At 50.6% G+C, this 23,756-nt stretch overlaps 1 protein-coding gene across 4 annotated transcripts in view; it reads left to right on the forward strand.

The window, feature by feature from the left end:
* Positions 1-18,477: 18,477 nt before the first annotated feature.
* The window catches only part of CHKA (choline kinase alpha), a 54,666-nt gene continuing 49,387 nt past the window's right edge, over positions 18,478-23,756 (forward strand). For 3 of the 4 annotated variants that reach the window (XR_013757680.1, XM_079103191.1, XM_079103192.1), the window contains exon 1: positions 18,479-19,058. Coding sequence is in view for 3 of the 4 variants with exons in the window: in XM_079103191.1 (XP_078959317.1) it covers positions 18,751-19,058 (308 nt within the window). In the remaining variant the exon portion in view is untranslated. Of the gene's footprint in view, positions 19,059-23,756 lie in introns of all 4 variants that reach the window. The other variant, XM_079103193.1, reaches the window with a different exon arrangement.

Here is a 23,756-nt window from a genome sequence, read left to right on the forward strand (position 1 = left end):
ACAGTTCTGGGGAGAGAGTGAAGTGGGGTGCATCCACAGATGAGAAACCCACTCGTCCCTGAAGGCCATGCTGGGGATTGAACCCAGGGCCTTGTGCTTGCAAGGCAAGCACTCTACTGACTGAGCTATATCCCCAGCCCTGAAGGCTGCATTTTTAAAGAATGTTTAAAATGTCTCCTGGAGGATGGCAGAATCAAGGCCAGTCTTGCCAATTTAGTAAGACTTTGTCTCAAAATAAAAAATAAAAAATGTTGGGATTGTAGCCTAGTGGCAGAAGGCCCCTGGGTTCAGTCCCCATCAGTCCAATAAATAAGTGAATGAATGAATGAATAAATAAATAAATAACTGACTCCTGGGAAATGCTTATGATACAAATTCTTCCATTGCAGTGCAATTTTCACCACAAATCTTAATAGACAACTGTGATGTTATGTGATTTTTTTCTTTTTTTTTTTAACCACAGTCCCTGGCTTGTAACTCCCTCCCTAAGGCGGGTCACCGACACTCCCTTCTCCCTGTCTTTGGCTGGCTGTAAGGAAATTCCCTGGCCTATTTGTCTGATAGCAGGTCACAGGACCCTCCTCACCTGAGGGGTCCTGCCCTGTACCCGGATGGAAGGAATACTGCACAAGAGGCCAACCAAGAAGAATCACAGCAGACAGGCCTGCTGCTTCTCCACCCAGTCAATTAGCATCACACCTGTGCAACGAAACCTCAGAAAATCCTCAGGAGCCCCGTTTGGAGAGCCTCCATCTGGGCCGTGGAGGACCAGGAAGGTGGTGCACGGGGCTCCACTTCCCTTCTCCCCTACTTCGCCCTCTGCGCCTCTGCGTCTGAATCCTGTGCAATACCCTCTGCCACAAACCTGTAAATATTAATTGGTCCCCATGTTCCCTGAGCCCTCAAGCAAGAACCTGAGGAAAGGGTCGTAGGAACCCCAATCTGTGGCTTGTGAGTCAGACGCACAGATAAACAACCTGGGGCAGCGTTGAGGACTGTGGGATCTGAGGCCACCTCCAGGAAGACGGTGTCACAACCGACCCAATCAGGGGACGCCTGGCTGGGCCTGCCCACTGCTGCAGACTTGCCAGCCTGCTCGCTGGTGGGGAGAAGTCCCACACCTGCCAGGGTCACAGGAATCTCCTGGGATGACCGTGTGGTGTGAGAGAGGAAAGACAGACTCTGCTTTTCCAGTACATACAATCTTGACTTTTTTGTATTGTGCTAAAATCCACATCACATAAAATTGCCATGTTAGCCATGTTTAAGTGTTCAATTTGGAGGCGTTAGGTATATTCATGATATAACCCAATTTTTTTAGAAAAATATTTTTAGTTGTAGATGGACACAATTCATTTATCTATCTTTATGTGGTGCTGAGGATCGAACCCAGTGCCTCAAGTGTGCCAGGAAAGCCCTCTGCCACTGAGCCACAACCCCAGCCACAATCTGGTTGTTTCTGACAAGCTATATTCTTCATGAAACCAGCACACAGCCTAAGACAGAGAACATTTCCAGCGCCTGGAAGGGTCCTGAGTGAAGGGTCCTGGAAGGGACCCAGACAATGCTGTCCAGGGGAAACTGCCCACCATCCCAACTTCTGGTCCCACACACTCGTTTTGCCTGTGCTAGAACCTCACACAAACAGGATCAAACAGGGTGCACTCTCGCCCCAGAGTCTTCCCCACGGTGCTGTGGGAAAGATCCCTATTGTTTATGGTAGCACACCCCACAAACCTGTCTTATTGTATAAGACTCCCTCTTGTGAACGCACCCCAAATTGTTTCTTCATTCCACTCAGAAGTGGAATGTGTTTCCTGCTGGGTGCTTGTCTTTTTGTTGCTGCAACTCAACACCATAGATCGGGGGATTTATAAAGAGCAGAGGTTTAGGGCTAGGGTTTGGCTTGGTGGTAGAGCGCTTGCCTAGCATGTGTAAGGCACTGGGTTTGACCCTCAGCACATGTAAATAAAATAAGTAAAGGTATTGTATCCATCTACAACAACAACAAAAAATACAATTAAAAAATTGAAAAAAATATAAAGAACAGAGGTTAAGGTGGGCAGTGGCTTTCACCTGAAATCCCAGCTACTCAGGAGGCTGAGGCAGGAGGTTCAAAAGTTTGAGGCCAGGGACTGGGGTTGTGACTCAGTGGAAGAGCGTTTGCCTAGCGTGTGTGAAGTACTGGGTTCAATTCTCAGAACTGCATATAAGTAAGTAAATAAAATAAAGGTCCATCAACAACTAATAAAAATAGTTTTTAAAAAAGTTGGAGGCCATTTTAGGCAACTTAGTGAGACCCTGTCTCAAAATAAAATCTTCAAAAGGGCTGAAGCGTAGCTCAGTGGTAGATCATCTGCCTTGCATGCCCAAGGTCCTGGATTCAATTCCCAGTACACCCCACAACACAGAACAGAGCTCTATTTGGCTCACAGTCTAGAGGCTGGGAAGTTCAAGAGCATGGAGCTGGCATCTGCTTGGGAGCTGGCGAGGGCCTGGTGCTGGGTCATGGCACAATGAAGAGCACCGAGTGACGAGACAGAACTGGCAGCAGAAAGCACCAGTTCATAACAGAGCCACTCCCCAGATGGCCCATTAATCCAGTGATCCTGAGTCCACTTGGGAGGGCAGTGGCCTCATGACCCAATCACCCGAGAGGACTCACCTTGCCCCACCTCTTACCACTTCACGCTGAAGGTTGAGTTTCAACGGAAGTTGTGGTTGGGACCTTCAAACCATAGCAGGGGCCACTATAAATAGATGCAGGCATCTCTGGCCACTGTCTCCGGTGGACACACTGCTCATTTCCAGCAGGGACCCGCCCACGAGTGGGATTGACTGGCTCTTAAGATATGTATGTTCACAAGCCAATTGGTTCTCAACACTTTGTTATGAAAAATTACATAACGAAAAATAAAATGCAGGGGCCTGGGGATGTGGCTCAGTGGTAGAGCAACTCACCCAGCACCTGTGAGGCCCCTGCACCACCAATGTCATAAAGAAATACATATTTAAACAATGAAATAAGACCAGGTATGGTGGCACACATCTGTGATCTGGTGGCTTGGGAAGCTGAGGCAGAAGGATCAAAGCCAGCCTCAACAACTTAACCAGGTCCTAAAGCAACTCAGGGAGACCCTGTCTCTAAATAAAATATAAAAAGGGTTGGGGGCACTGGGGTTGTGGTTCAGTGGTAACGTGCTCGCCTAGCACATGGGAGGTGCTGGGTTTGATCCTCAGCACCACATAAAAGTAATAAATAAATAAAAATAAAGGTGTCCACCTACAACTAAAAAGATATTAAAAAAAAGGGGGGGTTCTGGGTCTGGGGATGTGGCTCAGTGGTTAAGCACCCCTGGGTCCAAAGAGAGAAAGAAAGAAAGAGAGAGGGAGAGAAAGAGAGAAAAGAAGGAAAGAAAGAACTGCATACCTACAGAAATTCTGAAGGACTTGGAGTGTGAACTCTACATTCTCTGGTGCTGGATGCTACTGACACCAAAAGCTCTGTCCTTGTCCCCAGTGCTAAGCCAATAAAGAGGACAAGGTTTGAGGGGGAAAATTTTTATTGATTTGCTAGCAAATGAGAAACACAGTGGACTCTGGCCCCAGAGGCTGTGATTCTAACTGCCAGGGAAACAGAGGGCTTCTAAAGAAAGGCTACAAAGGCCACACTCGGGGTGGTCCCTGCCAGGAATCATAATTCATACCCAGGTGGTAGCCTGGAGGGAAGCCATTTCTTTCTTTCCTTTTTTTTTTTTTTTTTTTTTTGGGTGGGGGGGTCCATACCAGGCATTGAACTCAGGGGCACTGACCACTGAGCCACATCCTCAGCCCTGTTTTGTACTATATTTAGAGATTTAGAGACAGGGTCTCACTGAGTTGCTTAGTGCCTCGCTTTTCTGAGTCAGCTTTGAACTCGGGATCCTCCTGCCTCAGCCTCCTGCCTCAGCCTCTGGAGCCGCTGCGATCACAGATGCGCACAACTGAGCCCGGCATGGGAGAGTCATTTCTTAAATCCACTGGTGTCAGCCCTGGAGTCTGGGTTCCGTGGGCCGTGAACCAACGGAACAGAACTTGGCTGGGCAGGAGGAAGGCTCATCTTGTTTGCTCTGTGGCTGGGGCAGGGCAGAGGGAGCAGAGCTGGGGGAAAACGAGTCAGAGTTAAAATGAGCCAGAGGGGAGCCGCTGAGACGTCCTGCGCCCCCACCTCTCTCGCCTCTGTCCTGCTACCTTCCCTCAACCTGTCCACTTGCCTACCACTCTTTTGATGCAACAGTATAATTCTAAGAAGAAAAACAGGTGGCATACAAAGAAGAGCCATTATGAAGAGCCACGGACCTGGAGGGACTTGTGAAGCAAATACCAAATGGTCAGTGGCCTCTGGCTAGAAGGAATGTTGATTTTTTTTTTTTTTTTTTTTTTTTTTAGTATTCCCACATTTTCACCTATTAAAACTTTTAAATTTTTTTTTTAAATAAAAAGGAGCTTTATCTTTCATAAGACTGGAATTTCCTTTATTACTATTTCTTTTCTTTCTTTTTTTTTTTGTACTAGGAACTGAACCCAAGGGTGCTTTACATCCCCAGCCCTTTTTATTTTTTGAGACAGGGTCTTGCTAAATTGCTTAGGGCCTCTCTAGATTGCTAGGGCTGGCCTCAGACTTGTGATCCTGGGCTGGGGCTATAGCTCAGTGGTAGAGTGCTTGCCTCACACAATCCTCAGCACCACATAAAAATAATAAATACATATATTCTGTCCATCTACAACTTAAAAAAAAAGAAACTTGTGATCCTTCTGTCTCAGCCTTCTGAGTGACTGGGATTACAGATGTGTGTCAGCATGTCTGGACCTTTCTTTATTACTCTTTTAATTGTCCATGTTTAAGTGCAGAGAACTTGACACATGTACATGTTTGTCATGATCAAATCAGCATTTCCACCTCCTTCAACTTTTTTTTATAATTGTGTGTATGTGTGGTGCTGGGGATGGAGCCCAGGGCCTTGTGCATGCGAGGCAAGCGCTCTACCAACTGAGCTACATCCCCAGCCCTGTAATTTTCTTTATTAACCATATAACAATTGTACCTACTTATGGAGTACAATTGGAATTTTTTGGGGGAAGGGAGGCAATGGGGTGGCGAGAGGGGATAAGGGTGGGGAGAGGGAGGAGAGAGCAGCACCCTTTCTGAGAAGGAGTTTCAGGAAGAACTAGACCCCAGCAGTTGGAGGAAGGAGACAGGAAGGAGCTTGGGGAGAGGCCTCTTCCAGCCCCTCCATAAAACAGCACTACAGTTACCTGGGCCTCCCTGGGCCAGCAGACTAGAACCCAAGCTTGGGGTGGGGGACAAGCCAGGCGTGGCGGTGCACACGTGTAATCCCAGCTACTCTGAGGCGGGCGGGTCACAAATTCAGGACCAGCATGGGTAACTTAGTGAGACCCTGTCTCAAAATAAAATTTAAAAGCAGGTCTGAGATCCTGGGCTCCATCCCAGCTTCACCCTCAAACCCCAACACAAACACACACACAGTTAAACACAGGGTCATCAAATGGCAAGTGACGCAGCAATTCCCCTTTCTGGGTGTAGAGCCAGAAGTGAGAGCAGGGTCTCAAGCAAATATTTGCACAGCGTTCCACAGCAGCGCCATTTACCATAGCCCAGATGTGGAAGCCACCCAAGTGTCCACCAAGAGATGAACGGGTAAACACAACGGAATATCCTTCAGCCTCGCCGCGAGGGGGATCTGTCGCCTGTCGCGACAGGAGGGATTTAGGACACTGTGTTAAGTGGAGCAATCCAGACACCAACGGGGCCAATGCTGAGTGTTCTTCTATGTGAGTTTCTGAGGGGCCGGATTCACAGAGGTGGAAAGTGGAATGGGGGTTGCTGGGGGCACGGGTGGGGAGCTGGGAAGGAGGGGGAGGTTTTGGAGGTGGATGGTGGTGACAGTTGGACAACGTGCATGTCACAGAGTCACAGAGATGCATGCTCAGGCATTGTGAGAACTTTGTTATGGATGGTTACCGTGATTTTTAAAGATTTCTTGGGTCTAGGGATGTGGCTTAGTGGTAGAGCAGATGCTTCGCATTGACAGGGCCCTGGGGTCAATCCCCAGCACCGATAAATAAATAAACGATTTACTGAACAAACAAACTGTCAAATAGAATTGGTGGGGTTCAGCCAGTTGTGGTAGCACATGTCTATATTCCCAGTGGCTCAGGAGGCTGAGGCAGGAGGATCTGGAGTTCAAAGCCAGCCTCAGCAAAAGTGAGGTAGGTGATAAGCAACTCAGTGAGAACCTGTCTCTAAATAAAATACAAAAACAGAGCTGGGGATGTAGCTTAGTGGTCGAGTGCCTCCGAGTTCAATCCCCAGTATCAAAAACAAAACAAAACAAAACAAAAGCTAAAAAGGACTGGGGATGTGGCTCAGTGGTAAAGCACCCCTGAGTTCAATCCTCAGTACCAAAAAAAAATAACAACAACAACAATAATAATAATTAGTGGAGTTTTCTTGTACTTGTTGAGTGTAGTTGTTTTAATTAGCAATTACTTTTCTAAATAAATGAGAGGGCTGGGGGTGTAGCTTAATAGGTCAATTGTAGAGCACTTGCCTGGCATGTGAGAGGTTATCCCCAAAGCCATAAAAATAAAAATAAATGAGAGACTTGAACTATCCAGGACAAAAGGGAGGACCCGTAAAGGATATGTTAGAGGCGATAAGAAAATGGGAAGAGGAACTGGGGTTGTGGCTCAGTGGTGAAGCACTTGCCTAGCATGTGGGAGGCTCTGGGTTTGATCCTCAGCATCACATACAAATAAATAAATAAAATAAAATAAAGGTACCGTGTCCATCTACAATTAAAAAGAAAGAAAGAAAGAAAGAAAGAAAGAAAGAAAGAAAGAAAGAAAGAAAGAAAGAAAGAAAGAAAGAGAAAGAAAGAAAAAGGAAGGAAGGAAGGAAGAAAGAAAGATGAGAAGAACCAAGACTTCAGAGCCAGGCAGAGCTGCTTTCAAACCCTGATTCCAGTGGCATCCAATGAACTGCAGCTAGGGAGAGGGGCACACTCACCTGCCCTGCTAGCCTGCGTGCCAATGGATCAGGGCATTTTTCCTCCTGAGCTTAGCTTCTCAACATCCTGCCAGGGAGCAGCCACTACCGATCCCCCAGGCCCATCAGGTGCTTAGGAACCTACCTGAGGATCTTCCTCTGGCCTGGGGCTCAGCCTGAGGAGATGGCTGTCCGCTTGGCCTGATTCTCAGCACCTGTGACATCTACTCCCTCAAAGCTTCCCCCCCTCCAGCCTCTCCTCCCCTCCTCCCTCCTCGTTGCTGGAATTCCTTCATCTGGAGGCAGAAGCCTGACCCTGATGGCTGTTCACTTCCAGCCCTGAGCTCTGGCTTTCGAAGGCGGCTGCCAAGTCTCCTCCTTGGGGCAGTTGAGCTGCTGGGCATGCAGGTCAGAAGGGGAAGACCTGCTCCTTCTCACCACCTCCACAGGGTGACCGCAGTGTCCTGACTTTGATGAAGGGGGGGTTCCTCCTTGCATGTCACTTGGGGAGGCCACACAGAGAGGGGGCATTGAGCCGCCAGGAGCAAGAAGCTGAAAGGAGAACCACAAAGGCCTTTGTACAACCAGCGTCCCTTGCTCAGCTGTGGTAGGAAGGGAGCCAGAAAAGGTGGGAGCAGACGCAAATGGGTCTGTGGGCCTGGGCAGCAGTCCAGGTCCCTCTACCTTACTGTCCCCCTACTCTGTGCTTCCTGACAGCTTTAGTCAGCAGCTAAGGTGGAGAGAGGGTGTGCTATAGTTTGGATCTTAGAGGTCCCTGAAGTCTTGGTCAGTGGCCTGTGGTGGGGCGCCTAGTGGAAGGAGGTTAGGTCACTGGGGACGTGCCCTTGGAGGGGATATTGAGACCTGGCACCTTCCTCTCTTTACTTCCCAGCTGCCATGAAGTGAACAGGCATCCTCTGCCATAAGTTCCCACCATGATACTCTGCCCTCACTGGCCCGAAGCAATGGGGCCTAGCTACAATGGACAGAAGCCTCTGAAACCATGAGTTAAATAAACCTTTCTTCTTATTAGTTGTTTAAATGAGGTACTTTGTCACAGTGATGAAAACCCAACACAGGGCATGTGGGGTGTCAGTGAAAGATAGGGCAGTGTGAGGACCCCTCTGGCTGCTGGTCATGAATTGAAAGCACAACTAGCTGAATCAGTTATGGGACATTCTTTAGGTGCACTCATCTTTTCAGGGGCAGTTAAGAAGGACAAGGCAAAGGAGCCAATTGGTTCAGCAAGGGCTGTTTGCCAGGTGAAAATAGTAGAAGGGAGTGATGCTATCAGTGAGCATAGGCCAGCTGCTGTAACAAGCAGCCCCCAAATCAAAGCAGCTGAACACCACCGAGCTCTGCTTCTGACTCGCACAGAATCCTTGTTGATATTTGGGCCAGGCGTTTCTCCTCCATGTGGTAACACAGGGATCCAGCCTGCCTTCTTCCCAGGTCACCATGGAAACAGAAGAGTGTGGGAAGGCATATCAGCTCCTTAACCCCGCAACCCTGAAAGGACTAGTGCTACCTTTGTCCATGTCTTAGTCCATTCAAGTGGGGGGCAGCCCTCCATGTGGTGATTTGAGGGCCCAGGCTTCTTGGGACTGGCAACTCTGCCCAGACATCTTACCTTGGATTCTTCATCACTACTTAGATACAAGGGAAGAGAGAGGGACCGAAGGGTCCCCAGGAGGGAGAAGGGACCTGCATTGGAAGCCACAAGATCCTAGCTCACTGAAAAGGGGTGGGGCTGAGGGCGGGGAAGGAGAAATGCACCCAGAGAGGGCAAATACTCACAGAGGGGCCCGTGCTCATGAGGGGTGGAATCTGTCCTGGAGCCGGGAGAAGTGAAGGCTGGTGGGGAGACACTGGCAAGGTCAGCGGATGGAGGGTTGAAAGGGGTCTGAGAGCTGTAGCCAGGGAGGGTCCTGGAGGAGAAACTGAAGCTCAAGGGAAGAGCAGCTGCTGACCTTCCGAAGCCGATGCTTGAAACCAAACAGCAGGGCCAGTGCTACTGCAGGTGTGAGCACGTGCGGGGGGGCGGGGCACCAAGGGAGCGGAGACCAGGTGCTGAAGTCAAGGGGACTGATGTCCGGGGGGTGCTGGGATGCCGCCAGGGCCTCCGGCATACTAGGCAAGTGCGCTACCACTGAGCCACACCCCAGCCCTGGTCACTCATTTAATTCTTTAACGACCACACACAGGAGGGACTCATATCATCCCCATTTCGCAGGTAAGAAATAGAGGCCCAGCGAGAAAGGATCACCTGTCGAGGACCAAAAGGTCAAGGAGGGGAAGCAGTCACCACCGGGCGACTTCTGGAACCTTCAGGCCCTTGATTCGTGATTGGTAATTCACACATTTCATTTAAGCAGCTCCGAGCAGTTAGCGCGCGCAGGCACTGAAGCGGCCAGAGGGACTGAGGGGTCAGTGGGCGGCAGGAACGCCGCCGCGCCGCAGAGGGCAGGCAGGGCTCCTGGGCCCGCCGCGGGGCTCTGGACGCGGAGGAGGTGGTCCCACCCGTGGCTCAACAGTCCTACTTCCGGGGGAGGAGGGGTCGCCAGTCACCCCGGACCCCCCTCCTGATCACAAGCTGCGGCTGGCCGAGGGCCCCCTCCCCACCTCCCCGCAGCCCCCGGCAGTTGGTCGTTACGAGTGTTGTAAATATAAGTTCCCGGAGCGAAAGCAGCTCTGTCCCGGAGGGAAACGCAAGGTCGCTAGACCCGCGCCCGGCAGCAACTTCGGGGCGCTGCGCCCTGGCGGCTCCCAAAGCGGAGCGACTGGGTGGAGCAGCGAGGCCCCGCCCTCTCCGCCATGGCCCCGCCCTTCCGCCATGGCCCCGCCCTCTCCGCCATGGCCCCGCGGCTCTCTCGCCAGGCTGCGCCGCCCAGGGGGAGGGAATCCCGTCCGACCGCATTCCTTCTCCCCTGGGCAGCCGCTGGCCTTGGAATTCGGCCGGGGCAGTGGAGCCAGGGGAGGAGGGTCGGCCGGCCTCCCAGGACCCAGCAGACCTTCCAAGGTCACCTCCCATTCCCCGCCCCCCATCGCTCCTTCCCCCTTTGCCCACTTGCACAGCGGCGACCTAAGAGGCTAGGGGACCAGCCTAGATGTCGTCCCACCCCACCTTTCTTGGTTTCCACAGTGCGGGGAGGGAACAGGGGCTGCCAGCTTCTCGGCTTCCCGCTAAGAGGGGTTGAGGACGGGACTTGGAGTCCCTTCGAGGTGTCTCGACACCCAAGACGTGGATTAAAAGCGGCCCTGAATCCAGGTGTGGTGGTGCACCCGTGTAATCCCAGCGGCTTGGGAGGCTGAGGCAGGAGGATCGTGAGTTCAAATCTAGCCTCAGCAAAGCGAGGTGCTAAGCAACTCAGACCGTCTCTAAATAAAAAAACAAGAGCGCTGGGGATGTGGCTCGGTGGTCAAGTTCCCCTGACTTCAATCCCCAGTACCAAAGGGGGAAAAAAGGTGGCCCTGAGGGGCTGGGGCTGGGGCTCAGTGGTGGAGCACTTGGCTAGCACGGGTGAGGCACTGGTTTTGATCCTCAGCACCACAGAATAAATAAATAAAGGTGTTTTTTATTAAAGTGCCCCGGGTAGGGGTGACGTGATGAGCCAGACTGAGCTGGGAGAATAGGGAATAGGGCAAGCAGGGATGGCCATGCATCCTGGGTAAGCAGAGCCCCTTCCCTTGGCCTTGGCTAGCCCATTTGTATAAGGGGTTCTGCAGGAGGGAGGGCCATGCGAGGCAAGAACTCAGCCTTCAGGGCCCAGGGCTGACCCAGAAGAGAGCGGCTCAGTGCCCGAACCCAGGTTTCCCAACTCCCAGTCCAGAGGTCTCAGTCCCACAGGGTGACTTCCATCACAACTGGGATCTTCTTGAAAGCCACACTGTGTCACACAAAGTCACCATTTGGTTTCACCAAATTTGGAAAGTAAGTTGATTTTTTTTTTTTTTTTTTTTGCGGTGCTGGGGATTGAACCCAGGGCCTTGTGCTTGCAAGGCAAGCATTCTACCAACTGAGCTACCTCCCCAGCCCCAGAAAGTAAGTTGAGATGGTTCTGAGGGGCCCAGGCATCACCTTGGGACTGTCATGAGCTCCTTGCCCAGGCTCTGTCCCAGAGGGCCCAGGGGGGCCTCATGGGCGCCATGGCCTCAGGTTTAGATTTTTGTTGTCATCTCTAAATAGAATAATCGGATTGTCAGGGAGATGTGATGTCAGGCTTGGAAAATGGTCTGCACGCCAGGCACGTAGGGTGTTCTGCAAACCATTATTATATTATGTTCAAGGTAGAGAACACCATAATACCTTGTATTAGAATTTGCATGTGTGTTAAAAGCATTGGTTAGTTCAACTTAAGTATTTCAAATATGCCTTCGTTTTGTCAACCTCATCGATACATTCTTTCTTTTCATTTCCCTTAATTAGTTAATTGATTTTTGTGGTACTGGGGGTGACCTCAGGGCTTTGTGCATGCTGGGTGAGTGCTCTATCACTGAGCCACATCCCCAGCCCTCTGTTTTATTTTTAGTCAAGGCCTTACCCAGTTGTTCAGGCTGGCTTTGAATTTGTTATCCTCCTGCCTCAGCCTCCCTGATAATAAGCATGCACCACCATACCATGTCCCCAGTGACATTTCTTTGTTTAAAAATTCCTGGGGGCCTCAGAGAATGGGAAATGCTCCAGGCCCTGCTGGAGCTCTAGAAGGCCCCAGGTTGGCTTCCTCTCTCCCTGGCACTGGGGATGAATTGCTGGAGGGCCACCCTTAAGAACTGGAAGTATCTGCTCTCTGCCAGCCTGGGAATCCAGGTGACAATAAGTGGTAGGGCACAATTACCTTTTGTGGAGCCCTGGCTCTGTGCCCAGCCCTTGCCCTGCTGGTTTCAGGGAATCTCCTCATCAGCCTGTAGGCTAGGTACGATAGTCTCCATCTGGTGATGAGGAAAATCTGACACAGAGGTAGATGTCTCGTCCAAGGTCACACAGCTGGTGGGAACATGTCCTCCAGAGTCAGATTTGTGCCCTAAGGCTATGCTTGGGATCTCTGCCAATAGGGATGAAGGGGGTGCCTGACGCATCCACCACACACGTGGATATCCCATCGGCTGCGCTCCATGAGCCCTTTGAGCCAGGTCCCCCCCGTGGGTGTCGAAGCTGCGTGTAAGGTAGAAGGATGCGATGTGACCACACTTGGGCTTACTGACCTACAGAAGCTACTGGACCTACCCCAGAACCTCAGTCAAGGGCCTGGCTTCCTGCCCTCTGCCGGCTAGGCTGCGACCCAAGGCTGAGCATGTAGCGCTCCAGCCGTGGCCTCTCTGCACTCTCGTCAATCGTCCATGGCTAAGAAATGGAGTAGGGGCCTGGTCCCTGGTGAACCTGGCGGGGATGGGGAGCTCAGTCTAGCTGAGGCTCTGTTTCTCCAGTCCTCTAGGGACCCTCCACGGTGCTGAGTGCCTAGTGCTTCCTGGGTCAAAGGTGCTTTGAGTGCAGAAGGAGAGAAAGACAATGCTCCTGGATAAGGTCCTGGGTGGGGTCCCCAGGACCTGCTGCTCTTGGACAAATGATTTCACCCCTTGCTGAAGCTCCCTTCTGGCCTGGGAGATGAGGTGCTAACTAGAGTCACCTCACTGTGGGTTAGGAAATTTCAGAGATGCTGGATGCAGGTAAAGAGCTCAGAGCCTGGTGCTCGACCATTGAGCCTTCTATGTGAGGGGAGGCCGACTCACAGTCCTTCCTTTTCTTTTTGGCACTGGGTGAACCCAGGGGTGCTTAACCACTGAACCAAATCCCAGCCCTTTTTATTAGGGCCTCATTAAATTGCTTAGGGCCTCCCTATGTTGCTGAGGCTGACTTGGAACTTGTGATTCTCCTGCCTCAGCTTCTTGAGTCGCTGGGATTATAGGCATGTGCCACCACACCCGGCTAAGCCCTTTCTTGAACAGGAGTTCCAGCTGGTGTTGGCAAAGCTGGAGCCCCATGGGTGGGTCCTTCTGTGCTCTGGAGACCCCTGGTTTGCCCAGTGACTCTAGGAACTCCTTGTCAGACCCCAAAGGAAGCAGCTGGCAGGAATGTGAGGACCTTGAGAGGGATTCCCAACTCCCTCGACTCCAGGCCCACCATCCACCCACCCAGGCTACCCTCAGAATTCAGTGTCAACTGCACAGTTTCTGGAACATATTTTCTTTTGTCCCAGAAGAAAAAGTTTGCAATTGAAAGCCCTTGCCCCAGGATTGATTCCTGCCACAGGATGTGTCTCTCCAAGCCTTGTCCACTTGTGTGCTGACATTTTGGTGGTCAGAGTCACACTGCAGTTGACTTCTTTCTTGCACACATTGTCTTCCTATGAGTTGCTACAAGCAAACAGTCCATGTTATTTGTATCTGAATACCAATCACTGAAGAGAGGCTATGCCACCAAATACCCTATGCAATGACCTGGGTGCCTCCTGCATGCTGTGACTTGAATTCTGTCATTTGATCCTCACAACCGCCCTGAGCACTGGGCATTATAATCCCCATTTCACAGATGAGGAAACTGAGGCTCAGTCCAAACTCACATGTTAGTAAGTGCTGAGCTGGGACTTCACTAATTCATTCAATCAGCAAATAGAATTCTGAGTGTCTACAAACAGCAGAGCCTGTACTGAGCACCATAGAGAACAAGACAGGCAAGGTCCCTGGTCTGGTGGAGGCCCCAGTCAGATGGGGAGACACACACAACAAACGGGTGAGGAGAGAGAGAGAGGGTGGTGGTGGGCAGTTTGCCAGTCTAGACTGGAGCAGGAACCAGGCAGAACCACTTTCCCCATATCTATGGTGCCAAGGCCTATGGCAGGCACATGGGAGACACTTAAGAAATGCATGGAGAATGAACCCTTTACTTGCTCTTACTGACTTCAGGTGTGTGTGTGTGTGTGTGTGTGTTTTAACTTATTTTTATTGTAAACAAATGGGATACATGTTGTTTCTGTTTGTACATGGAGTAACAGCATACCATTTGCGTAATCATACATTTACATAGGGCAATGATGTTTGAATCATTCTGTTATTTTTTCCTTCCCCCCATCCCTCTTTTCCCACTATACAGTCCCTCCTTCCTCCATTCTTGCACCCCTCCTACCCCCCATTATGTGTCATCATCTGCTTATCAGTGAAATCATTCGTCCTTTGGATTTTTAAGATTGGCTTATCTCATTAGCATGATGTTCTCCAATTTCATCCAGTTACCTGCAAATGCCATAATTTTATTATTCTTTATAGCTGAGTAATATTCCATTGTATATATATACCACAGTTTCTTTATCCATTCATCAATTGAAGGACATCTAGGTTGGTTCCACAGTCTGGCTATTGTGAATTGAGCCGCTATGAACATTGATGTTGCTGTATTTCTGTAGTGTGCTGATTTTAAGTCCTTTGGGTATAGGCGGAGGAGTGGGATAGCTGGGTCAAATGGTGGTTCCATTCCAAGTTTTCTAAGGAATCTCCACACTGCTTTCCAGAGTGGCTGCACTAATTTGCAGCCCCAACCTGGGTGTGTTTAACTCCTGTCTGCAATGCCATGTGGGCCCAGCATCATTTATTAGCCCAGCCCCCTGGGGTGTTGGCCATTTAGGGTATTTACAGCTTTTTTCCAATTATAAGGTGGCAATGAGCAATTTTGCACATGGGCTTTTTGCTTTGAATAATTTCTTTTCTTGAAAGGGTCTTGGGAATAAGGTTGCTAGCTCAAGGGTCATGAGCATATTTTTAGCTGTGTTTTCTCCTTTGGGATACTCTTTACTGCCAGGTGAGTGCCTTCTCAACCTTCCAAAGGTCCCCAAAAACCTCCACTCAGGGAGGTTTTCCGCTCCTATGGACAGAGTTAACCTTTCAGGCAAACCTAGTGTTTCAGTATTACTATATGCTAAACTCTTCCAGTCTCTGCCTAGTGGATTCTGGTGGAATTGACCACCCAGCATTAAGGGTGGGTCCTGATTGATGAAGATAAGAATGAACCAATGAGAACGTCTCTTTTTTTTCATCCCTATGGACCAATGAGAGCCCCACGTTATATCCTTGTCCACCATGTGTTGTGTTCTACACACAAAGGGGCTGCTGGCAGGAGCAGTGTCTGGGGTAGAGGATGCAGGACACCTGGGAAGAAAGAGCCCTGCCTGGTCCAGCTCCTCAGCCAAGGGGTTTCAGCCTTGGCCGGGCTCCGTCTCTAAGTATTAAGTGGAAGCCATAACAGATAACTGCTCCTTCTCTTGCAGAAACTGTGGGAATTTAGAAAGAAATGGTGCCATTTTCTGTGTGCTGTATGACATGCTGTTCCCACTGTCTCATGACTTCTCACACACACACCTGCCATGAGGTGGGCTGTCATGCCCGTTTTACAGACAAGGAAAATAAAGTTTAGGGGAGGTAAGTGGCCTGCCGGAAGGTAGTTGCCAGGTAAGTGTTGGAGGCAGGATGCCAGGCTCTGAGCTGCCAGGCTTCAGAGCATGTCTGTCCCCCATTGTGCTATGCAGGTTTTAGAGGTGAGGACCAGTGTCTGCAGGGTGTGCTTGTGACATGAATAAAGGACTTGAGTCACACAGGGCCTTCTCCAAAGCAGAGACTTGCATGTGGCACACGTTCAACCAAGGAGCCGCACTTAACGTCCCACCACGGCTGTGGCCTGGGAAGGCACCTGGCTGTCCCCAGGACCTGCCATTCAGGTGGTTATGTCTGGTGCCAGCCAATTGTTAATAGATGATTGGGCCAGACCTGGGCACCTGACTCAGGGGCACCAATTCCTGGGCTGGCCACACCTCATGACAGGGCATTCAAAGAGGAGCTGGGCCAATTGGGTTCCTTCTTGGGAGAGTAAATTGGGACGCTCTGGAATGTAGCCAAGCTGCCTGGGCTCAACCATCTGTGTGGTTTCAAGTGAGTTATTAACGGCTCTGAGCCTCGGTTTCCTGATCTGTTAAATGGAGGTAATGGAGCTGAGCTCCAGAATTGTTGGAGGGTTTCTGCTGAGGTTTGGGACATTGCTATTAAGGGAAGGAACTTTGGATAAGATCCTTGTTTCCTGGTGGGCTCAGGGTGAGAAGTCTGTGGGAAAGAAAGCTTTGGTGAAGGAGGACAAGTCCCTCCCAGGCACAGGACATGAGCCTCAAGTCACATCACAGCTGGCACCCTGTGACATCGGTCTTCTCTAAGCACTCAAGCCAATAGGTTGAAAAGAATCACCTCCAGCAGGGCAGTCTGGTGCTCCCTCAAAAGCCTGGGCACTCCTGTAATGAAGTGGGAACAGAGGTGTGACTGTGGAAGGGAAAGGTGAGACGGAGGCCAGGCGCTGCCACCACCACCACCACCAAAGTCCCAGCTCCTCAAAGGTGGTTGCACTCTAGATGAGAAAGCCATCTCTCTAAATCTGTGGGTTCCACATCTGTGGACTCAACCAATGTCGGATCAAAAATATTAAAAAGAAAAAAAAAGACTGCATCTGTACACACATGTACAGATGTCTTCCTTTGTCATTTCCTCTATGTAAATAGCATTTACTTCGAATTAGGTATGATAAGCCATGTACCGATGATTTAAAGCACAGGGAAGATGTGGCAGTTTCTAATGCAAACACCACAGCCATTTTATACCTTGGATGTTGAGGGATGACTATACATTTCCCTCAAATCAGAATGCAGTGCTCATGGTTCCTGAGGGGAGACAAAGCTTGGAGCAGCATCACATGGTGCTCCGTCTCTGTCATCCAGCACCCCCAAACCCACATAGCCCACATTTCACTTTTAAGCTTTGGGCTCCAGGAACTTTTCCAGTCCCTGTAATGAGGAACCTTTTGCTTCCACAGGGAGATGCCATCCCAGAAAGGTGCCTGTGGGTCTTCATAGCCTGAGCCAAGGATGCCAGAAAGATACTTCAAATTACAGAGGTCACTTATTTCTAGCACCCCTTTCTCTGGCCGGGTTTCCCACATTCCTCTGTGATTACCAGATTGGTATGGGACAAAGGGCCTGCCACCTGGGCAGGCCACTGATACTGGCCCCACCTCCCCTGGGCTGGTATTTTTAGACAAAGTCCTTGGCTCCCTTATCTAAATGTCTCCCTGACTCGAGACCTTGATTTATCAGGCTTTCAGACACCCAGTGGGACTCCCACCCGAACAGAGTCCTGGGGACCGCCTAGCTCCCTCCTGTTCCATTTCCAGGCCTATAAGCAGCCTTGTCATTTGTGTCCTTTTGTTAAGTGGATCATTTGTCTTGGATCAGGTTCAGACAAGTACACGCTCTTTTTGAGATTTTTGTTTCCTGGAGGCTGTGAAACCTCTGTAAAGAAGCCATTTCCTGTGCGCCTGGCCCTGGATTTCCTAAGCTCTTGGCAACCGGGGAAACCTCTTGTCCCAGCTCATATCCCACAGCACAGGATCTGTGATTTTTATATTATCTGTGCCCCACTTACTTTATTAAGGCGGAAGGGCCAGAGAGAGGGACAGGGGCAGTACGAGGGCGGACGGGAGCGCAGCCCTCGCCCCACCCCCACCAGGGCAAAGGTGCTTTAGTCATGGTCACCCGGCTAGCCCCTGCAGGAGAGCAGGTGACAGCGTCCACAAAGCCAGCAGCTTGATGGCAAGCACATTTGGCCGTGTTTCTGGCGCCTGCGGGGCCCCACTGAGGGGAGGATGCACTTCCCGCCCTGGCCTCTTGGCCTCGGAGTGCTCAGCACCACGGACAGGGAAACTGAGGCGGAGGTGTGCAGAGGGCGAGTCTCAGCAGAGGGCGGGTCGCAGCAGCAGTGCAAGTGAGCAGGCCGGTTGTGGGCCTTGAACCGATCACCTCTTCCCCCTTCGGGCCTCGGTTTCTGAACCGCGGGTAGTGATGCCTCCGGCCTGGGGTTGGACGGGGCGTGGACGCGCCTCGCACAGTGCTGAGCCGGCGCTGAGAAATGTCATAAAACACACCCACGGAGCCCCAGAAGGAGGTGCCTTGCCCTGAGGTCACGCGGAAAGAGCAGCCAGCCTCCAGACACCAGTTTCCTGCCTGCCCCGGCCAGGCCCCCTGCCTCTGCAATCACCGGCTTTCCGAGGGGCCCAGGGAAAGTTTCGCTCCCCGAGCCTCCCCCGGGTCCTCCCGAGCCCCGAGCGCCCTGCCCGCCCCGCCCGCGGCCCGGCCCGGCCCGGCCCGGCCCGGCCCGGGACCGTCCCTGCGCCGCGCTCCCCTCTCCGCCCTCCGGGCGACCCCAGGCGCCCGGCTCCGCGCCCCGCCCCCTCCGCGCCCGCTCCGCCCCGTCCCCGGAGGCCGCAGCGCCCGTGGGGGAGGCGGCGCCTCAGCCAATGGGAGGGCGGCGTGGCGAGGGCGGCGGCGGTTGTGATGCGCAGGGGCGGCGCGCGACGGCCAATCAGCGGCGAGCGCGGGGGCGGGCTGTGACGCGGCGGCGCTCCTCGTGCGGCGCTGTATAGAGCGAGCGCCGCGGCCGGCAGCACCCGCCGCCCGCCGTCGCCGCCGCCGCAGCCACCACTGCCACTGCCACTGCCACTGCCGCCCCGCGCGCTCCAACCGCCGCCCGCCGCGCGCATCCCCGCCCGCCGGCCGCCCCCAGAGAGCCCGCGAGGGAGCCCGCGAGAGACCCCGCCCGACCGCAGGCGGGCGCCCGGCCGGACCCTGAGCCTCGCCCTCTCGCGCTGCGGCCGTCCGCGCCTCCTCGGCCGCTTGTCCGGCATGAAGACCAAGTTCTGCACCAGCGGCGAGGCGGAGTCTTCGCCGCTCGGGCTGCTGTTGAGCTGCGGCGGCGGCAGCGCGGCCTCGGCGCCCAGCGCAGGGCAGCCGCGGGACGCGGCCGGCCCGCCGGAGCCCAAGCCGCTGGGCAGCCGGCAGCCGCCGCTCGCACTGCCCCCGCCGCCGCCGCCGCCGGCCGCCGAGCAGCCGGATCCGCGCACGCGGCGCAAGGCCTACCTGTGGTGCAAGGAGTTCCTGCCCGGCGCCTGGCGGGGCCTCCGCGAGGACCAGTTCCACATCAGTGTCATCAGGTCGGTGCCGCGCCGCGCGGGCCGCGGGTCAGGTGACGCGGGCGGGCGGCGGGCAGCGCGCCGGGCCCTTCGCTGGACCCAGCCCACGCGCGGCGTGTCGGCAGAGCCCCTTGCGGGGTCTGCGGCCTTGAAGAAGTTGGGATGTTGGCCGGACTTAAAAAAGGCCACTTGGTGACTTTTCTTGTCCCCCTCTGAAAGCCGTTGATAGGTCGGAGGGAAACTGAAGTTGGGAGGCGTGGTTGCAAAAAGCAAAAGTAGGCTTTATCCCTTTGTTTTGAACCTAAGAATATTTGTCCTTAAACTTAAATTACGGAAGTACGTGTCTGCAGATTCCGACTTCACAGAAAGATAGAGCTGTGCTCTCGGCACTGCGGCCGCTCTGCTCCCAGGTGACGAGCATTTAGACATTGAGTGTGGGTCCTTCTGTTTGGACCTTTAAAAAACCCGATCGGTTGTCTTGTGCTAGGATTTCACTAAGACTGGTCAGTCTTGTGCTAGACTGACCAGGTTGAGTGCAAAGTGTCTAGAAGCTGGCTGGCTGGCACCGATAATCTCCAAATACTAGTTTTATCGTTTGATTTATTTTCTGCGCCCGCAGCCTTTCACCAGAGCCATTAGTGCAGCAGCATGGATTCTTTGGACTTCACTTCCTCTTTGCGTTTCAAGTCCAACTTACAGATACGTTTATGAGCAAGTAGTTAAAAGGCAGCTGGGAGGAAGCAGAGAAAAGAACATCGAAGATGTTTACATCATTCCTGAATTTCCTAGTGGCACTTTATTTATTTTTTATTTTTTGATTCTGGGGATTGAACCCACAAGACTTTATCATTGATCTACATCCCTGGGCCTTTTCAAATTTTAAGACAGGGTCTTGTTAAGTTGCTTAGGCCTCACTGAGTTGTTAAGGCTGGCATCAAATTTGCAATCCTCCTGCCTCAGCCTTCCAAATTGCTGCAATTGCAAGCATGTGACTCTACCCTGGCTTTAAGGGCACTTTAAAAAAAGAAGAAAGAGGGTCTGGGAATGTAGCTCAGTGGTAGAGTGCTTGCCTAACATGCATGAGGTCCTAAGCTCAGTCCCCAGCTCTGCAAAAAAAAAAAAAAAAAAAAAAGATAGAAAGAAAATTCACTCCGAAACTTAAATCCTGTTAGATCTGATAATTCTCAACTACATCAGAGGTACAGATTATTTTAGACCATATATTTTCATCCTGTAAAAACAGAAAACCTAGGAATGTGACTTGCCTTAGGGATGTGACTTGCCTAAGGCCAGTCACTGTTGATTGCAGGCAGAGCCTGAATTGCTAGGTCCCTGGTGTCCCCCTCTTCTGCATCTTTATACTGGCCTGGGGCTTGTGGAAACATTTGGACACCCTGGATCCAGCCTTAAGACATTTTTGTGGTTCTCTCCAGAGAGTGCCACTGATCTTAAACCTTTCAGACTGGCTCAAACCAGTCACTACAAAAGCATTGAGGATGTCTTGTTTCTGTTCTCAAGAAGTTAATAGTCTTGGAAGACAGAGGGCCTTTTTAAATAAAGTAGGAACACCTTTTGGGTCTGTGTTCTGGAATAGATTGTGGTTATGGAATGAGTTGAATAAGGAGAAAAGGTGATTTAGGACATGGGAAGGTGAGTGACGCCTTGCTTTAAAAAAAGGGCTGGGGAATGTTCTGTGGTAGAGTGAGTGCTGAGCATGTGCAGGGCCCTGGGTTCAGTCCCCAGCTTTTAAAAAAAAAAAGGCAAATGAGAGTAGGAGGAATGCACTTGGTCAAAAATCAATGGTCCTCGGTGAGCAGTGCATTTAGTGTGGCTCCAGCTGTCCTGCACACTTTCCACTTCCCAATCCCTTTGAGCTCCAGCTTTTGTGTGTATGCGCATGTGTGCGTGTGCTTTTACACACGTGCGCGTGTACACACACACACTGGCAATTGAACCCAAAGGCAATTTACCACTGAGCCGCATCACCAGTCCTTTTTATTTTGAGATAGGATTTCACTAAATTTCTTCGGGCCTTGCTAAATTGTTGAGGCTGGCCTCCAACATGCAATCCTCCTGCCTCAGCCTCCTGAGTTGCTGGATTTACAGTGTGTGCTACTAGCTCCAGCTTTTTGCTGAGTGCCAGTTCATCTGCAGCAGTTTATTAGACCATACAACCTCACCTCAGTCCATTCAGCCTATCCAAGATTTAACAACCTTTTAGGTCCTCCCATCCCAAATGTGCTTCTGCTTTCTCTGAGTTATTGACATCATGGTTCAAGTCCTGAGATCATTTCTGATTTCACATCATCCTGGAAGTCCCTTCTCTAGGCTGTGGAGGCCTGGGGAGGGTGATACCTGCCCACCCTTCTTGCTTAGGCGCTGTAACAGGAGGCCCAGTGATCTCCGCATTTAATCTCCACCCCTTCCATAGCCTGTTACCAGGTATTTCTCAGATATCATTTGTTACTCCTGTGACTTCCTGTACCTAGTGAATAAAATCCAAACTTGTTTGCAAGGTCTCAACTTGGGCACCAGACTACCTTTTTAGAGGGGTTCTTTTTTTGTTGCTATTGTTTTAAAATCACCCCTTTCCCCAAACCGCAGTGACCAACATGGAGCCAGCTCCACTGGACCCTGCATTTTCTGAATGAGCTTTGTGTCCTCAGTTACCAGGGCTTTCTTTGCTCTTACCCTCTACTTGGCAGCCTTTCCCTGGTGTCCTGCTTTAAGGCCTAACTTAGAACCAGACAGAATGAATTGCTTTCCCTCCTGTGTTTTTTTGCCAGCGCTTGAGACATGCAGGCCTCGATCTCCAAGCACTTTCCATGTTTGTGGGTGCTTATTCATTAGCTTTCACGTGGATTGAATTCCTAGAGGGTGTTTCCTGTTCATCCTTTGTATCTCCAGCTCTAGAATATCCAGCACACAGTAGGCACTGCCTTAATATTTGTAGTAATTGTCATTTTTTATCTCAGTTGGCCTCTTTGCTGTGTGATAAACAGGGGTCCTTATTATAAAAAAATTGGTTACCTGAGTCTCTTCAGCTATGAGAGGTAAAGGGAAAATAAAAATTGTCAGAACATGAAAAAAATTGTTAATAATGAACTGATCACTTAAGAATTTATCTGTGCCCAGACATCACAACTTGGACCAACTTCTCTGCCTGTCTTACTGTTTTTTCTGTGCTGGGAATGGAACCCACGGACTCATGGGCGAGGCAGTGCTCTCCCTGCTGAGCTCTATCCCCAGCCTCTCCCTGTCTGATCAAGATCAAGGACTTGCTATTATTTTCATTGCTGATTGATAAAACACTTAAAAATCATTTGTGAAATGAAATTGCAAATCTTGCAAAAGGTGCAATATTTCATGAAGTTTAATGAAAAAAGTTTGAGAACAGTTCAGAAGTTTTCATACATATCTTTCCCTAACTGAGAAGAGAAAATAAATGACCTGGATGATACCAGGAGCTGGGCAAAACAGAATCATTTACATACCGAAATACAGGACCTTGAGAAGATTGGCAAAATCTTTTTTTTTTTTTTTTTTTTGGGTACCAGAGACTGAACCGAGGAGTGGAGTGCTTAACCACTGAGCCACATCCCCATCCTTTATATTTCTGCTTAGGCCGACTTTGAGCTTGCAATCCTCCCGCCTCAGCCTCCTGAGTCTCTGGGATTATAGGCATGTGCCACCAACACTGTTCTCCTCAGATATTTTTGCCAAAGTTAATCAGTAAATGTCAAATAGAGGACAAATTGTGTTTTATAGTTCCATAATGAAATTTTGGGGAAGAATTATGCCTAAACTCCCTACTTGATTTTCTTCTTATTTTAGGTATAAATACATAGTTAAAAACCCAACTATATTAAATATAAGAACAAATAATTTTTTGTTTCATTTTGCTAGATAAAGTTTGAGCTATACTGTTTTAATGTTTACTGTGAAAATTTGGTTCTTTGCATGGATGACTTCCTTCTTCTGGTGTTTTCTTTCTTTGGTATGTGTATGCTGGGGACTGAACCCAGAGCCTCAGGCATGCTAAGCATGCATTCTCTCACTGAGTGAGCTATATACCCCTAGCACTTCTTTTTTTTGTTTTGTTTTGTTTTTTTAAAGAACAGTTTTAGGTTCATAGGAATATCGAGCAGGAATTGCAGAGTTCCTATACATCCCCTGCTCCCCAAACCCCAGTGTGTATAGCCTCCCCCATTATCACATCTGCCAGCAGAGTGGTGTGCTAGTTAAAATTGATGAACCTGCATTGATGCATCATGGTTACTCAGCTCATAGTTTTCATTAGGGTTTTTTGGTGTTGTATATTCTTGGGGGTTTTTAAATTTTGTTTTGTTTTTCTTTGTACTGGGCATTGAACCCAAGGGTACTTACTACTTTCCTCTAGTGAGCTGCATCCTCTGCCCATTCTAATTTTATTTTTATTTTGAGACAAGGTCTTGCTAAGTTGCCCATGCTGTCCTCACGTTTGCGACCCTCCTGAGTGGCTGGGATTACAGGTGTGCCACTGCAGACGGTGTTCTGTGGGTTTTTACAGCTATGTGACGGCGTGGATCTACCATTGTAGTCTGATGCAGAAGAGTTTCAGTTCCCTAAAAATTCCTCTGTCTGGTCACTCCTCCTTTCTGACACCTGTCAGCCACTCATCCCTTCTTTATTTCCATAGGTTTGCCCTTCTCAGAATGTCACTATCAGAATCAAGCATGT

The sequence above is a fragment of the Sciurus vulgaris genome (assembly GCF_902686455.1).
Source record: "Sciurus vulgaris genome assembly, chromosome: 11".
Lineage (NCBI taxonomy): Eukaryota > Metazoa > Chordata > Mammalia > Rodentia > Sciuridae > Sciurus > Sciurus vulgaris.